Below are 17,794 nucleotides of genomic sequence, written 5' to 3'. Positions count from 1 at the left end.
TTCACTCTACCTTGTGGGGGGAGGGGCTTAGGAGACTGTTTTGGGCTTTAGCGGAAAGGGGGGAGGGACTGAGAAGTTGTTGATGTTCAAATTTTTTGGTTAAGTCCTGGATCTTCACAATCTTACCTACGGCACCTTTAAACAACGTTGATAATTAGGTGTTTAAAACAAATCCCACGTCATGATAACAAAATAAATGGAAACCATCTTCTTCAGATAATTGGACTAACAAGACGTAGTGACGTTTGAAGTCAATCGAATGAAATCTTTTCTCAAAAGGTTGGAATCTTTACACATTTATATCCATTTTTAATCGAGTCACGATGCAGCGTTACATCCCTAGTTAATTCATTCATTCATTCAACCTTTATTTACACTCAAGATCATTGAGGGGCGACCCTCATTCACGACATCGAGTCAAATAACAAAGACAAAAACAGCAACAGAACACCATAAGAAAATATACTAAATATATGTATAATATAGTTAATGTTCAAACATTATAGCATTTTGTTACCGTGTGCAACAGGTTCTCACTCCCATCTCGTAAAATACGGACGCTTGGTCAGGTGCCTTTGGCGTTGTTATTGACGCTAAAGGAGACTTTTAGCGTCATATAACGCGCTTTAACTAAACGTGCTTGGTCGGGACTATTGGCGTCTCTTTTGACGCAGTTATTTTAAGGAAAAGGTCGTGGGTGGGCTTACAGTTCTGTGACACGCCGGAATAACGGGCCGGTTAAAGAAGAAAGCGACTTTAGGAAACGTGACAAGCGGCACACGATCCCCGGTCTCCTGGGTGAAAGTCCTGTATTTGACCCGTCCACCACCACCCCCACCAACCTCCCTACGCGGAATTTCTCCCTTACATACTACTCTCTAAACCCCGTGTAGCTGCTGCTCTCCCCGGTACGTTACACAAACACGCTGAAGGACGCCTTTTTCGTCGCTTCAGACGCTGACCGCCACTGTCCAAACGTCCGTATTTTACGAGTTCGGAGTGAGAACGGGTTGCCGTTCGGGTTGTGTCATATGGAGAGACAACATGTATGCATTTTGTCCCAACAAAACAGACACACAGCAAAACAAATTCCTTCCAAAAGGTGCATTTTCCGAAGTTTTTTTTTTTTACTTTTGGGTGAACCATCCCTTTATGCCTCTTGTTTATTGTGCACCAGAGCTTCAGAGCTCCAGCTGGCGTCATTCACAGTGTAGGTATTTAAAGAAGTCGACGGCGGCAGATGGCTCACCTCCGTAATGAGTACACAAACACAGGAACGATGTTTGTGGGTTTCATATTTTATTTTCCAGCCCGTGGCTTTTTTTGTTCTCCCTTTTTTTTCTTTTCATAGTTAACCAAAGATTTGGGGGGAATGTGTTGCTTCTATATACAAGATTTATTATCTGGTATTTGGCTCTGCCAGTGTGAAAATTATGGGCTGTTGTGGTTACGGTTGTGACCATGGAAATGTGGTTTTTGGCATTGCGGTGCTTTTTACAATGGCCTTATTCCAGTGTTTTAACCTGCGTCTTAATGTGAAAACATAACCCGTCCTCACTCCCAACTCGTTAAATACTGATGCTTGGTCAGTGGCTCTCAGTGTCCGATACCGATGCAAAAATCACCCTTTTGCGTCTGTATGGAACTAGTCTCGCATTGCCAGACCTTCCTCCACGGCGCTGCGGAGGAAGGTCTGGCTAGTCCACACAGCATTCCGGGATGGGAGAAAAACATGCTCTGGTTTGTTGGCATTTCTTTAAACCAATCTCAATTGTCTGGGGCGGTGCTAAGCGCCGGACGGAGCAACGGTGCCACTTGTTTTGGTGGAACATGTATACGTTCGAAAGTAGTTTTAGTCGTCCAACAGAAAACTCAGATTGGACAGATAGTCTAACTAGCTGTCTGGATTTACCCTGCAGAGATCTGAGGAGCAGTTAACCATAGTCCTCACAAATCAGCCGGAGGTTAGAACGCCAACACAAAGAAAGAGGAAGGGGACAGACATCCGGCCGAAAAGAGGGACATCCGGCGGAATTTCTGGCGGCACTGGAGCAATCCCAGAAGTGAAACGCAGCGCTGTAAGATGACGTAGTAATCGGAGAGACAACGGGAGCGAGTAGAATGAAAGACTGAACATCCACAGGAGTTCTTGTCCCGCGTGTCACTGAAACGTACATTTTGTAACCCCACTCACCATATTTTTCCTAAACCTAACAGTCCCATTCTTGCGTCGCATGTCAGTTAAACGTACGTCCCGACCCAGAGCGTTAAAAAAGTGATGCCAAGAGTCAGACTGATCTCATGAAATGGCGTATATATGACACGCCAATTCGTATGCCATTATTGGCGTGTTATCAAGACGCATACTCGCTTTTAGCGTGTTTATCAACGCCGTTTGGCCTCCATTGACTTACGTTACCTTGCAATTTACCTTGCAAGTTTCCTAAACTCAACCGTTGCTTGCTTCTTTTCCTAAACTCAACCGTAGCTTTCTTCTCGCGAAAACACATTGTTCTTGCAATAACACGCCAAGTGGTGCGTATGTGTACGCCCGCTGTATACGGCGTAGACATACACGCGGCTGGCTCAAAAGTTGCAAGAGTCCCGACCAAACGCGTCGAAATATGACGCTGAAGGAGACTTTTCGCGTCTATAACAAACGCCAACGGCACCTGACCGAGCGTCGTTTTCTGATGCGATGGGAGTGAGAACGTGTTGGAAAACACAGCAACACTGCGTAGAAGCTCAGTGAAATACGACCATACTCGGAAACGAGTTCCGCTACCACGGTGTTGTTGCTTTTTCCAAAGGGGTTTATACACCGGTTGCGGCCATTGTAAAGTATCCGGATACTGTACAGCTCGGGGAATCTAGTCACTCTGTGTTGTACATCTAAACTCTCCTGCGGAGGACAGGAGAGGAATAGTAAACAGATGCTATTCCAGTGTCCTTTCCCCCCCCTTTGGTGCACTTTGTTCTTTTTTCTCCTTGCAGTTAAAAGGAAGTCGCATTCACTCCCTTTTTCTCATCCTCTTCTTACCCCCTCGACGAAGACGATTTCAAAGAAAAGGAAAAAGAAAATGAGATCCGATGAGATCAGGACAGGGGAGGGATCAGATAGAAAGGGAAAAGACGGAGGGATAGATGAGGAGACGGAGAGCATAGGCTTTGAGAAAATTAATATAAGCGAAGGATACAGAGAGGAAAGGGTGGGGGGTGGGGGGCCTCAAGGCGGCTGACGGTGCCAACAACTAATCAGGATGAGAGGCCGGGGCGTCGCTTTGATGCCGCCAGTAAGTGGAACACAGAAGACCTGTCGTATCCCCGCCGAGGCAAGCACAATGCGGGCCCGTCAATAGATGAGGAAGATGAGGATGAGTGCGAGGAGGAGAATGGGACTTTGCTTTTTAATGGGACATCTGTGCAAGCTAATCTCTGTGGTGTGTATCCTCCTGCTTGGATGAGATACAATTTATCCTTCCTTACTGTTTTCCTTTCCTAACTGTTTAAAAAAAAAAAATAATAATAAAAAAATGGAGGAGTGACTGCCTCTACGCCGCCGTAACTCTGGAGGGAGTTCAATCTAACGGGACTCAGTCACCGTTCTGCGTTTTGCGCTTTAGCGGATGAACAACGGCGCAGAGGCAAAACAGACGGAGAGCAGATTCTGTAAAAAAAACAAAACATCCCGAGCAGTGATGCTCTTTGTGGCTAATTAGCAGCAGCAGTTTGACACAAACTATTGTGTTATTAATCATGTGGAGTTGGGGGGGGAAAAAACTACAGACATACAGTGCTCAGCATAAGTGAATACACCCATGCTAAAGTTGACTAAAAAGACGAATAAAAAACCATCTTTTGGAAATTGATCTTAATGCCTTTAATTAAAAAAAATTAGGAAAAATCCAGCCTTTAAGGACACCAGTTTTCTTTGTGAATGAACAATGTATCGTAAATATATAAATAATAATAATAATAAATGTTCTTCCTTAAAATACAGGGGGCATAAGTCAGTACACCCCTATGTTAAATTCCCATAGAGGCAGGCAGATTATTATTTTTAAAGGCCAGTTATTTCATGGATCCAGGATACTATGCATCCTGATAAAGTTAGCTAGTTAGATAGCCCCACATCATCACATACCCTTCACCATACCTAGAGATTGGCATGGGGTACTTTCCATAAAATCATCTCTCAATGCAAATCAAAGCAGCTTTTAGGCCAACTTTAGCATGGGTGTGGAAACTTATGCAAGCCACTGTATGTCTGTAGTTTTTTCAACTCCACATGATTAATAACCCAATAGTTTGTCAAAATGCTGCTGCTAAATAGCCACAAACAGCATCACTTTAGTCAACTTTAGCATGAGTGTATTCACTTATGCCGAGCACTGTATATATATGTTTGTAAATTATAAACCAAAGAAGTTTCTGTAAAATTGCTCTTTTCATTATCAACTGTTGACTGAAGAAAATTGAACTCCATCCATTGTTATGGATGTAATCCACTAATACGCACTTATGACGGCAGTTTTTTTCTAATCAGGAGATAAAGATATTTGTGGTATGGACGCTGCATGACAGGGATCTTTTATTCATTCATTCATTCATTCATTCATTCATCATTCCAATATTTACAGTGGCTACGTTTACATGCACATATTATTCCATAGTTTTTTGCCCTTATTCCGAAAAAAAGACAATATTCCTCTAAGCCAGTGGTTCTCAAGCTTTTGTCAATAATGTTCCCCCCCTTTGAACAGTTTCTTTTAAGCCATGTACCCCCTAACCAGCGTGAAAATTTTTTGGTAGAAAATAAAAGTCTCTATAAAGAGGAAGAATACAGCGCTGTCAGCGATAGATTTACAAAACAACAGCCTTGGACCTGGAAAACATTTAGAAGATGACGAAAAAAGGAGACAAAACCTTGGAAAAAGATGGTAGAAAGAAGGAAGGAAGGCAAGAATAGGTCGAAAATAGTAACAAAAACTTCGCAGTAGAAAGAAGGAAGGCAACACTAGGGCGACAAGTGACAAAATTCCAAAAAACGACAAACTTTGAAAAAAGTGACAAAAACTTTGAAAAAAAGCAGAAAAAAAATCTTTGAAAAAAGTGACAATACTTCAAAGAAAGAGACACTAGAAAAAAGTAAGGAAGAAAGGCAAGAATAGGTCAAAACAAATGACAAAACCTTCAAAAAAAGGTGACAAACTTCAAAAACAGAGACAAAAACTTTGAAAAAAGCGACAAACTTGGAGAGAAAAAAGACAGAAGTAACTACAGCCTTGGAACTGAGAAACATTTTGCAAAAAATGTCACGTACCCCCTGCAGTCCTCCAAAGTACCCCTAGGGGGACACGTACCCCCTGCAGTCCTCCAGAGTACCCCTAGGGGGACACGGTCCCCCATTTCAGAAATGCTGCTCTAAGCTGTTTACACGGCTAATGAAAGTGAATATTCCGCTAATATTCCCGTTTACATGCAGCCGTGCAAAACAGAAGTTTTCCAGCGGTGGCGAACGCAGCATCCCTCTTTCATTCCTTCAACCAGCTTCATGAAAGAGTCGGCTCGTATCCAAAAAGCTGTTGATATCCAAGTCTTAGATAATGTTTAAAACAGGGGTGTGCAACGTTTTTTTTTTTCACGTTTTAATGTTAAAATGTGACACAGTAAATCCTTAAAGCCTAACTCTCGCCAAAATGCAACCTAGGGTCTTGTACCCAAGTCAAACTTTAGTTTAAAAGCATAATTAGGACGGAAGCGCCACTTTTAAGATTGACCGTGTTTTCGACTTCAGCAAATCAAGCAAAACCAATGATTACATTTTAAAGAGTAGGCCACCCGATGTACAACAACCTGTTTCACAGGCCTGGATATGTAAAGTCACAGTCTCAAAGTCGGTAAATCTGTCAAATTCTGCTTTGGAGTTTTGCGTAAGTGCAGTTTGAAAAACATTTTCCCGTCTATTTGGTTTAGCGCACCACAAGGCGGGCCAAAATTTAATGTGAACCCAAATTGATACGCAGGCCGGATCAAAATCTGTGAGGGGCCGTATTTGGCCCGCCGGCCTTGAGTTTAACACGTGATTTAAAGCAACACTAGAGAACTTTTCCCGCTTCGGTCCCCGTACAGGTTGGAAGCGGAATTGTCCATTACATTACATTATGCAAGTTTGCCAGATCGGGTAGCGGATCTGTAGTTCGAATGAACTGGACAATGTAATGTAATGGACAATTCCGCCTCCAACCTGTAGGGGGACCAAAGCGGGAAAAGTACTTACTTAGTACTTACATAGTGTTGCTTTGCTTTAAACCATGGAATAACAATTTGGCAGCCCCCCCTGCAGCAACTCTGAGGACCCCATAGGGGTCCCAGACCCCCTGTAGAAGATCTCTGGTTTAAAAGGTAGCTGTGTTTCTCCTCTACCATAGCAACGCACAGAGCGCGCCGTAAACTGTAAACAGGCAAGAGGCCGTAAACTGTTACAAACTGCAGGAAAAACTCTGATTGAGACGCAGATTCTGAATGCGCTGGATACATGTCCAAAGAATGCTTCTAAAACCAGAATAACACCGGCAAAATCCCGCGTCTTAGTCGGAAAATGCTTTATTCGGAGAAAGGCCTTATTCGGAATATCCAAACGGAAAATGTTGTTCACATGACCCTTATCAAATTCGGAATAAAAGTGGAATATATGCGTGCATGTAAACGTACTCCCCTATGTCTCAAGTTGATAGTTAGTTATTGTGTAAGGTTGTTTATTTTGTGTCTTCTCTGTTCAGTTTCAACGCCACGGAGATTTCGTGCCAAAGTCCTGAGCCCCACCGAGCTGCATGTGTCGTGGAAAGAGCCGAAAGGACAGTTTGAAAGCTACAAAGTCATTTACACCACACGGCCAGGTAAGATCCGGCACCGACCTTTTTTAGAAAAGGTCTTAAAAAAACACTTGAGTCTATATTTCAGAACGTTTGCTTGTTTGTGTCTGGGTACCATCGAAGGGGACGGAACATTGCTTTACTGGAACTTTTTAAGCGTAACTCTCTTCACGCTGACTTTTTAATATTGATACCTGTTAACCCAGGGTGTGATTTGTGAAAAAAGCAGTGGGTTTTTTGATCATGCACAACAAAACATGCAATAATAAATCCCCCTTCCAATACCACCATGGATATAGAGCCACTCGGCCAGTGGTGCCAAAACACTTATTTATGAACGTCAATACTCATGGAAAATAGCTTTTTTTAAACTTTTTTTTTTTTAAACTTTTTGACTTTTTCCCGAAGTTTGAGATTTTTTTTTTTCTTTTTTAACTCATTGATGCTTTCTTACATCTAACCTTTTTTCCCCCCACATTTTTGAAATTATTTTCTGAAGTTTGACATAAAAAAAAAAATTCCCACATTTTTTTTTTTTTTTCAATGTTTTTACGCTTTTTTGACATGTTTTTTTATGCTTTTGACTTTTTTTTTTTTTTTTTTTTTTTTTTAAATAATAAAAAAAAAAAAAGTTTGACATTTCATTTAAAAACCCTCAACGTTGAACCCTGACAAAACTGTTGAAGATTTAAGGCTTCAGCTTTGCCAGTTGGAGGATTGTTCAGCGCTGCTCCGCTCTCTGCAGAAACCTTCCAGTTTGAACTCTATTTGTCCGGGTAATCTGACAAGGAATTTACCTGTACAGTCGTGCCTGCTGTTTCCCGCTTTCACACCTGGAAGCTCAGCAGTACAACCTCTGTGATGGATTGGTTGTCTAGTGCCTTGCTCAAGGGCTCCTCGGCAGTAATCATTAACCCTCCTGTTGTCCTTGGGTCAAATTTGACCCATTTTCAAAAGTTTCTATGTAAAAAATATGGGTATCTTTCAACCAAATTGCCCAAAAATAACATGGATGGTCCCATTCACTTCACACGCTGTGATTATCCATCAACATACGTTCCTTGGCTCTTAACTATTAGTTAAAATAATTCATAAATTCTGGGGTTTTTAACTAAAAAAAATAGGTGTAATTTAAGTAAGAATTATTTATGACCATGAATTCCAGAAATTAGAATGAAGTTGGCTAAGAAGATGTAGTGCAGAATCGGGTTATCTTTTTTAACTTTATGCTTTATAAAACAACTTTTTTTTAGCAAAACAGACCATAACAAGTGCAACACAAGGAGTTAAAGAAGAGCCTCTGTCAGTCAAGTTGCACGGGACGTGTATGAATGAATTAAAAAAGCAACAAAAACATTGAAAAAAGTGTGCAGTGTGTTTAAAAATAAAAAAACATCTGTGGGATCTTAAAAAGTCTAAAATTTCAAATCCAAATTTTAGGCCTTAAAAAGTCTTAAATGAACTGAAGTATTGTGTTCTAGGTCTTAACATTTTTTAAACAGGTCTTAATTTTCCTACGTCCATGTAACGCTACCTCTAATGCTCTTTTAAAAAAAAAACTGGTGAAACCTGCAGAAACTCTAAACAAGCAATAAATACAGAAACAAATAACACTTACCTATATACATATAGATATTTAACATTAAAGTGCTCATATTATCCTCATTTTCAGGTTCATCATTGTATTTAGAGGTTATATCAGAATAGGTTTACGTGGTTTAATTTTCAAAAAACACCATATTTTTGTCGTACTGCACATTGCTGCAGCTCCTCTTTTCACCCTGTGTGTTGAGCTCTCTGTTTTAGCTACAGAGTGAGACCTCTCACTGCTGTAACATCTTTGTTGGGAGTCGCACATGCTCAGTACCTAGGTAAGGACTACTAGCCAGTCAGAAGCAGAGTATGAGGGCGTGCCCTGACAGTACCTAGGTAAGGACTACTAGCCAGTCAGGAGCAGAGTATGAGGGCGTGCCATGCTAGCAGCTAGGCGAGCATTATAACGTGTGTTCCAAAGTGACCACGTTTGTCTCTGAAGTAAAGGCTGGACTACAATAGAGCTGTTTGGAGCAGTTAGTGAACAGTGTTTTCTGTTGGAGATGGTAAGTCCCTTTGGGGTGGACTTTGGGCTTTTTCACTTTGTAAACCTATAACATGCATAAAAAAATATATAACACAATAAAGAAAAGGGAAAAAGCCAAAAAGCATAATATGAGCTCTTTGAGAAAGAGAAAAAGAGGCTGTGTGGTTAGTGCAATATGTAGAGGGATGTGCAAAAAGTTCAAAAAGCAAAGTTTAAAAAGGAAAAAGGATATACATATACATTGTGTTCAATAGAAAAAATGTTTTTTTCACCCAAAGTTATAGATTTTAAAGCTGTGATTGCAATACAGCAATACTATGAAACCGTGATATTTTTGCTAAAGGTTATCCACCATCAGAATCTCATACTGGCTCATGCCTAATTTGTTGTAAAATGCCAAACAGATTGCAGGTTAATACAGTTTCTGTGCGTTCACAAATCATCTTGACTACATGGCGTTTGTATTTCGCCGCTGGGACAAGAATTCTAGCTATGCACCAAGGAGCACAGTAGTTGAAGCTCTTCCCCCGAGGGCGAACAAATCAGCCTTTTTTTTTTTTTAAATTTTTTTATGTGGGTTTCACCTGCATGCTGGTTCATAATTCACTCTGCGGAGAAAGAGACGCGTAACCACACACGGGAGCTGATATAACTGATACCGGGGCTGTTCACGTGCCCACTGTGGGAACCTGTGGTTGACCACAGCACACACATTTTGGATTTATTAATGACGGCTTCAACAAGTTTTGTTTTTTTCACAAGTTTGGGAAAAAACTTCAGCGCATTGCACATTGGTGTGGCGAGGCTCAGTGCATCAGTGTGCAGATCAGAATCAGAATCAGCTTTATTGGCCAGGTTTGCGTAAACAAACAAGGAATGTGACTCCGGTTAATCTTTGCTCTCTAAGCACAGCACTCACTTAACATATAAAAAAACAGAAAGGACAGTAAGAAATATAACAAAATACTGTTAAGTATACAGTATAACAATACAATAGAATTTACAATTTTACAAAAAATATACAATAACATTTGAAGAGAGGGAAGGAATAGTTCAATAACAGTATAGTCTGAGATTTAAGATGTAAATATAAATGTAGTGCAAGGCAGTTCAGTGCAATGGTTATATGTGAATAACAATATTGTAATTGTAAGATTTGTAAGATCTGCTTGGCTCTACAGTGTTTGTTATTGGGATTAGAAGTTTTTTTTCTAAAGCCCAGTTCAGACCAAAGATTCGCAACGAGACGAAAGCGTTTTAGAACGTCGCTGGGAGAAGTTTCAGCGGTCTCAACCGGTCCGTCTCAGCTCGACTCAAACCAGCTGGTGGTGTCGCTGCGACTCTGCTGTTCAAGTGCCTGAGGCTGGTTTTAGAACGTAAGAGACGTCTCCTGTTTCAACAGCCAATAGAGAAGTCAGCTTGTAAAGTCAGCTATAAACTATAAGAATAAAATGAACCATAATCCATTTTATTTCTATGTTACAAACAGCTGGTCGAAATTTAGACGTTAAGAGTTTTAGACCGAGCCTCAGCGACCGTCCGAAAGCACGGTAACGTTATGTGGTGAAGCGATATATAGAGAGAGACTGAAGAGAGAGAGAGCGCCCAGCGGCGTTGGAACAAAGCTACAAAATCCAGCTACAAAAAAGCCTAAAAGTCAGAAGTCAGAACGGAAGTACAAAGGGTCGTTGTTATGGAGATGATACACCGTCTCGTGTCGTCACATTGGTGTGAACTGACAAGAATTTGCAAGTTTCAACTCGTCTTGTCGCTAATCTTTGGTCTGAACTGGGCTTAAGTGTTTGGATTCACTTCAGATGTCATTTTGAGTGAGGTTGGGAGTAGATGAGCGGAGGAGTGCTTCCTAGAAATCTAGACCACCCTTGCGGCAGCAAATGTAATTTGCAGCCAGGGTCGTCTAGCAACTCTCCATTGGCTTGCAAGCTGGAAAAACCAAACTCTGGCCGGGCCAATCGCATTGTGAATAGAGTCGGTGGGCGGGGCTTATGGCTGCTGCTGGGAACAGCGGTCTTCTGGAAGACTTGGAGTTCAGCTTTTCTTTGAGAAAAGAACAAAGAACGGCACTGAAGTCATTCTTAAAAAAGGAAGATGTGTTCGGAGTTTTGCCGACCGGATACGGCAAAAGTTTAATCTTTCGACTAGCTTCGCTACCTTCTTCGTTGCTCTGGTTGGTTGTAGCATGATCCCATCGCGTGCAGAGAGAATATGAAAGACAACCGTTTATCCCGCCCCTCGGATTGAGCCGTGCCAATGGGGAGTTCCCAGGCCCAACATCTTGATGTGGGTCTGGCTTGGCAGGCTACTTCCCCCAACTATTCAGACAATATATCGTTTTTTGTTTTTTTTTATCGTCATCGCGATATCAACTCGTGCAAAAAAATCACCAAAGACTTTTAAACCACACTTTAAAATGTAACTGTCATTCCTTTTTTAGCGCTGCCTTTTTATATATTTAATTTAATGTTCAATTAGTTCAATAAAAGAAAGTTATAAATGATTTCCTTTCAGCAGTTTGTTGTGTTTTAGCAGAATACCGGAAGTACACTTTAATATCTGTTTATTCATCGCATATTTTCCTCATATCGTGCAGCCCTAAATTGGGAGTAGACGATTGAAAGAGTGCTATTCTGACAACTTTCTGACGCTTTATAAATCAATGATGATATGAGACTAAATATTAGAGCCATCTCTCAGTATAAACCACTACAGTTAAACAGCACCACAGATACAGCCTCTGAAATGAGCATAGAGTAAAATATTTACCACTATAACCTTCACGAAGGTAGGATTTATCTGAGGGGCTAGCCTGCATGCGTCTCAGCCAGGTGTACGTAATAAACTGTAAAAACTGACACCGCGACTCCTTGCAGGCTTGCACCATCACTGTCAATCTCAGAAACAGCACAGAAGGTTAAATGCAGAACTTCACTGAGTCATAGAAACTGGTTTATGATTGGCTGCTCCTCTCTTCATCTGCATTCTTCACAGCATGGACATTATGTTTATTGCTTTTACACTCTGAAATATGTCATAGATAGACATTGATAGACTGTAATCAGGGTTATAACGTGAGGATATGTACAGGCCTTAAGCTGCTTTGTGATTATAATCATACGGGGTATTACTCAGTTTGAAAATGGGCCAAGCTTTTTATTGCAGCAAGTAAAAAAAAAAAAAAAACTAGTGCACTGCAGTTTTAACTTTTTATGGATGTGATGTCTATCTTTAAGACTTCATTGTGTGTTGTATTGTAATTATAGTTCGAATAATTTGACTGCAAGTAGCATGAAAACCGCTTCAGTCTTCAACGTGGCATCTTAAAAATGAATTGGAAACTATTTTGACAGTAGGGCTGCACGATATGAGGATAATATCTAATTGCGTTTATTTTGACTGATATTGCGATTGCGGTATGATTCACGGTATTTAGTATCATTATTCTCATTTTCTATTGAAAAATATAAATTGGGGCGCCTGGTTAGCTCACCTTGTCCTTGTCGCAGGTGGCGGGTTCGGACCCGCGGCCCATTTGCTGAATGTCATCCCCCTCTCTCTGTCTGTACTCTAAATAAAGGCAATTAAAAGCCACATAAAATAAACAAGGATTTTTGTGAGGATCTGAACTAAACAAAGATTTTTTTTCTTTAGTGTATAGGATTTTGTAGGATGGGACATCTCTGCAGCACCACAATACTAAAGCTGCACAATATATCGTCGCGCAAGGAGGCTGCGACGTATCGCGAATGACTCAGATTTTTGTGTTGAAAGAAAATATCAGTAGAAAACTGCACTTCATTCTTTTTTGTGGTGCTTTTATATTCAATTAAATGTTCAATTTGTTCAGTACAAGAATGATTTCCTTTCATTTGTTTTAAATTCCATAAGCAATTTTTGTATTTAAGCAGAATACTGAAAGGAGCAGAAATGCAAACCTGAGTTCACTTTAGTATCAGTTTATTTATCGCAAGTAATATCGTTATCGCAATATCCAACAACGTTGTCGCATATTTTCCTCATATCGTGCAGCCCTAACTTAATTCAGAATGGTTTGACGCATCGGCCTTTAACAAATAATGCACCCCCTCCCCTGTGATTTGGATATTGCACTAGTCCATATTGCGATTTCAATAAAATTGCGATTAATTGTGCAGCTCTATTTGACAGACGTAAAACTCAAATCAACAAATAGGAAGTAGCTGAAGAAGTCTGTGGATGCTGGCAGTATTATTAGTGTTGGTGCAGGTTTGTTCTATAAATATAGAAAAGTAACACCAAGGGCGGTAGTGAGGTGTCGATAACTGGAAATAGACTTGTAAGTAACGAAAGTGTGGCACACTCTGCCACCGTGTGCATTCCTCTATTTTATTTAGGTGACGTTTCAGCCCTCAGGCCTTCTTCACAATCAAGAGTCCAGCTTGTTCTACCAACAACATGTTGAACATAGAAACCTTCAGTGGACTGTGACAGACATTCATTCATTCATTCATTTATATAAAATCCCTGGATTTCACGATACCAATAATATCACGATACATACTTGGAATGTATGTATAGATAGATACTTAGAAATCTTTGAAGGCTGGGTGCTGGGATCCTAAAAGTGAATAATGAAAACAAAGAAGCAAAAAAACTTTGAAGAAACGCCAAAACGTTGAAAAAAATTGTCGGAAAAACTACAACAAATTTGAGAAAAACGCACAACCTTCGAGGAGCCATGAAGCAGCGACACTGGGAAGAAGGGAGATCTATTCAGAGCGCCTTTAATCTATTAATAAAAATCACACAAAGGACAATGATACATTGCCGTATCGATATTTTGTCCCACCCATAATGTTGAGTACTTCCTGATGAAGACGAATAATGGCGTAACTGTAATCGTACGTTACAAATCGGGGTTTTTTGGAGCATCTTTTTAGAGTGCTGGTACCTTGCTTTTCTACTTGAGACTGTTAATTGATGGGGAACTAAATAGTTCACCAGAGATACAGACCTGCCTTACTTCATTTTGTTGCCTGAAGTTTGAAGGTGAAGTCGACCTCTGCCTCGAGTGAGGCTGTCAGCCAGCAACAAAGTAAACTTGTAGCTCTTGGTATGGCCGGGCCGTCTGTTTGATCACCGTAATGGAGAAAATGGCAGATAAGACGCCGTAAGCACAGGCTACCATCCCCTGACACAGCGGGAGAGTGGAATGGATGGATGGACTGACACAGGAATATAAAAAGAGGGAGATACCAGAGGGCAGAATGAAGGATGGAGCCGGAGAGACACAAACAGAGTAAATGGAAAAAGACGGATGTTGGGTACCGATAAATCAAAGGTAAAGCAGAGGGGGAGAGTGACGAATCCAGACAAAATCGGACCGTCTGCGGCTTCTGTAGAAGAGCAAAAACGAGTTGGCCTTTTTTCTGCTTTCTGCTTTCTAAGGTTTGCTTCAGTGTTCACTTTTCTATTGTTTGAAGGCGAGGGAATTCCCTTTAACCATTGCTAAGCCTGATGAAAAAGCTTTTTTTTGGTTCAACAGTAACGAGGGCTGTAGGCTCCCATGTGCCAGAAAGCTTTAATGCCTTTTTTTCATATTCGTACAGATATTTAAATTGCCTTGACATTTTCACCAAAGCACGATGGCGTCAGTTCTGAGACATGCCCACACACAGCTCGCTTTGCAACATGTTGCCTTTGGGTAGTGCTTAGTTTTAAAGAAAGGGGGGGGGGTAAAAAAAACCTGATTTTAATAAGTATCTTAAAGTGCAGGGATGTCTGTGTGCCCTCTGGGCCGAGGGAGGGAGGTGAATGACGGGGACGATCATCTTCTCGCTGTAGGCCGCTGGTATCGCTGTGAGTGGAATAAGGTTGAAAAGCCGTGACGGAGCGGTAGTTAATTTTTTCAAACAGCGGGGAGTTTTTGGAGCACTCTGCTGGATGCTTTTTTTGTGTGTGGCATTGTTAGGCCTTTTATGTCTGACAGGACACATTTAGAGTTGAAAGGGGAGAGAGAGGGGGAATGACATTCAGCAAAGGGCCGCAGGTCAGAGCCGAACCCGCGGCCACTGTCTCGAGGACTGAGCCTCTGTGTATGGCCGCGCGCTCTACCAGGTGAGCTACCCAGGTGCCCCTGCTGGATGCTTACATTGAACTTGTCTTGCCGTGGTTGAAGTCAAGACATGACTCGTACTCTTTGGTACAGATCCTCACAAAAACCCCCCACACTATAATCATTTTAATGTTTTAAATTTTAATATTTTTCAAATGAAAATGAGAATAATGACACAGAAATGATCATTCCCTCCAATATCGTGTACCATATCGCGATATCTGTCAAAATCAAAACCAAACCGAACTAATTCCTGTTTTTAAAAAGTTGAACAGCATGTTTTTGTGCTGTCAGTTTCTTTTGTAGGAGCAGAAGAGTAAAGTAGGTTTTGGAAGCAATTATTTTTTGACATCAAGGTATTTGGCTTTTAATAATTTAAAGATTTAAGAAGATTTATTGATTCCAACTGGAACATTTGTTCTGCAGCAGCAGCGAATGTAAAAAAAACTGAGCAACAAAAGACAAATTGAATTTGATCACACACAAAAAGCAAAGAAGGAATTATCCCTTTTCTTTCATCACACACTCTTAAACTAATTTGCACGTGTAACTCTGATGATCTTGGACTTCTCAGTCAATATCTGTGGAGACGATAGACTTTATTAAAGCCAGGGAATAGAAATCTACGCTTCTGAGTCAATCTGTAAACTGATGACTTCTGCCAAACCTCCCCCTGCTATGACAGCGAAGCACATTTGGCAGGATTAGATGCTGAAAACATATATTTTATTTGATTTGTATTAATACTCCTTTATTACAGTTTTGTTCATACTCTCGTTTTTTTTTTTTTTTTTTTTTAACCTTTTTACAGTTTGTTCTTACTTGTTTTCCCTCTGGTCTTGTCGCCTCCAGCGTTCATTAAGTTAATCTTTCCTCTCCTGAGTTTGTGAAGCCAGAGGGCTTCTGAATGTTTCTTTTCTTGGCAGGTCAAGCGATCCTGTCACTTTCATATACACCTGAAGACGTTTTCTCATACTTGGAAACAGTTTGAAGCTTATTTGAGATCGCAGAGAGGTGTGTACAGTGTATAATCACGTGTCCCATGTAAAATCACAGTATGCTATGGTGGTTTTAGAGACAGTTCAATAACTGAAGGTCATTAATGGCGTTCTCCATCACAAGTGGCAGCCATTTGCTCCGCTGAAGTGTCCTTTGATTAACTTACTGTAAATATCAAGGATGTAGTAAAGGAACCGCATCTATTAGCCTCTCAAAAATATTCAGCATTCAAGCATTTGGTGCGACAATGGCGAGGAAAACTTCCTTTAAACAGGCAGAAACCTCAGACCCTCAGACAGACCCTGACAAAGACCCCTATTATCATTAAAGGTATGCTTTGTAGTCGTGTACTTTATAGTGTGGCGGGTGGCTGTGGCTCCGCAATAAGGAGGGTTGGCGGTTTGATCCTCCACCCATTAAGACCAAAGATTTCTCGACCAGACAAGTTGAAACTTGCAACTTCTTGCAACGCGCCGGTCTACAGCGTTCTAAAACCTGCCAGTTCACACTAATGAGACGAGACCGTTATCATCTGCATATCAAAGACTCTTTGTACTTCCGTTCTAACTTCCGACTTTCAGGCTATATGTAGCTGGATGGATCATTCGAAGCGTCTTAAAATATGAATGTGGATAATGTTAGTGTTCGTGAGATGCTTGCTACAGTTACATTTCTCGTTTTGACCAGTTTACAGTTTGTAACATAGAAATAAAATGGATTATGGATCATTTTATTTCTACAGTTTGTAGCTGACGTGACCAGCTGATTTCTCTATTGGCTGTTGAAACAGGTGACGTCTCTTACGTTCTAAAACCAGCCTCTGGAGACTCGACCAGCTGACTTCTCTATTGGCTGTTGAAACAGGTGACGTCTCTTACGTTCTAAAACCAGCCTCTGGAGACTCGACCAGCTGATTTCTCTGTTGGCTGTTGAAACAGGTGACGTCTCTTACGTTCTAAAACCAGCCTCTGGAGACTCCACCAGCTGAGTCGAGCTGAGACGGGCCGGTTCAGACCGCTGAAACATTTCCTTCTACGCTCTAAACTGGACTTTAGGTGTAAATGCCTAAATAAAAGCAATAGGGCTGAAGGACCACTCTGCAGCACCGCAATATTTCATTTAAAATGTTTAAAAAATTTTTTTTTTTACAACATTTAGCCTTTAACAAATCTTGCGCCTCCTGCGATTTGAAAATTGCAGTTGACCATATTGCGATATTGATTAAATACACAGCCCTATGAATAAACAACCTGCAATTTATTTGACCACATTTTACTTATTTGCATCAAGGTGAACATTTTCAACTTTCGTCCTCTCTTTCTCCTTGTTGGTCAGGCTTCTTCACCCCTAGCACTCAAACTTCCTTTAATTGATAATTAAATACATATCTCAGAAATGATTCCCTATGTGTGGTGAGGATTTAAATCGGCCAACCGTGTCTTCTCTCTAACCATCAGACTCTCTTACCCTGGAACAGGTGGAGAGCAGAAGGAGATTCAGGTGTCGAAGCAGGAAGCAAAACTGCTCATCCAAGACTTTGACCCCTCTAAAGAATACAACTTTAAGATCATTGCTGTCAGTGGAGGACAGCAGAGCAAACCTCTCCAGGCCAAACATGAAGGTAAGAGACGTTCACTCGTTAAAGCTACAACCCACCGTAGTACCACTCCCCCGATGACGTGATGATGGCGTTAGATTGATGCGTCCAGAAATGTATTTCCAATACCG

General features: G+C 41.0%; 1 protein-coding gene across 1 annotated transcript in view; it reads left to right on the top strand.

Moving 5' to 3' along the window:
• The window catches only part of LOC116059779 (collagen alpha-1(XIV) chain-like), a 252,849-nt gene that overhangs the window by 10,872 nt on the left and 224,183 nt on the right, over positions 1-17,794 (top strand). Inside the window, exons 4-5 of the mRNA XM_035993029.1 lie at positions 6,783-6,899; positions 17,544-17,687. Of these exons, the coding sequence (XP_035848922.1) occupies positions 6,783-6,899; positions 17,544-17,687 (261 nt within the window). The remainder of the gene's footprint in view (positions 1-6,782; positions 6,900-17,543; positions 17,688-17,794) is intronic.

This window comes from Sander lucioperca, chromosome 16 (genome assembly GCF_008315115.2).
Source record: "Sander lucioperca isolate FBNREF2018 chromosome 16, SLUC_FBN_1.2, whole genome shotgun sequence".
NCBI classification, from domain to species: Eukaryota; Metazoa; Chordata; class Actinopteri; order Perciformes; family Percidae; genus Sander; species Sander lucioperca.
The sequence above is the reverse complement of the archived record's forward strand: the minus strand, read 5'-3'. Positions and strand labels throughout refer to the sequence as shown.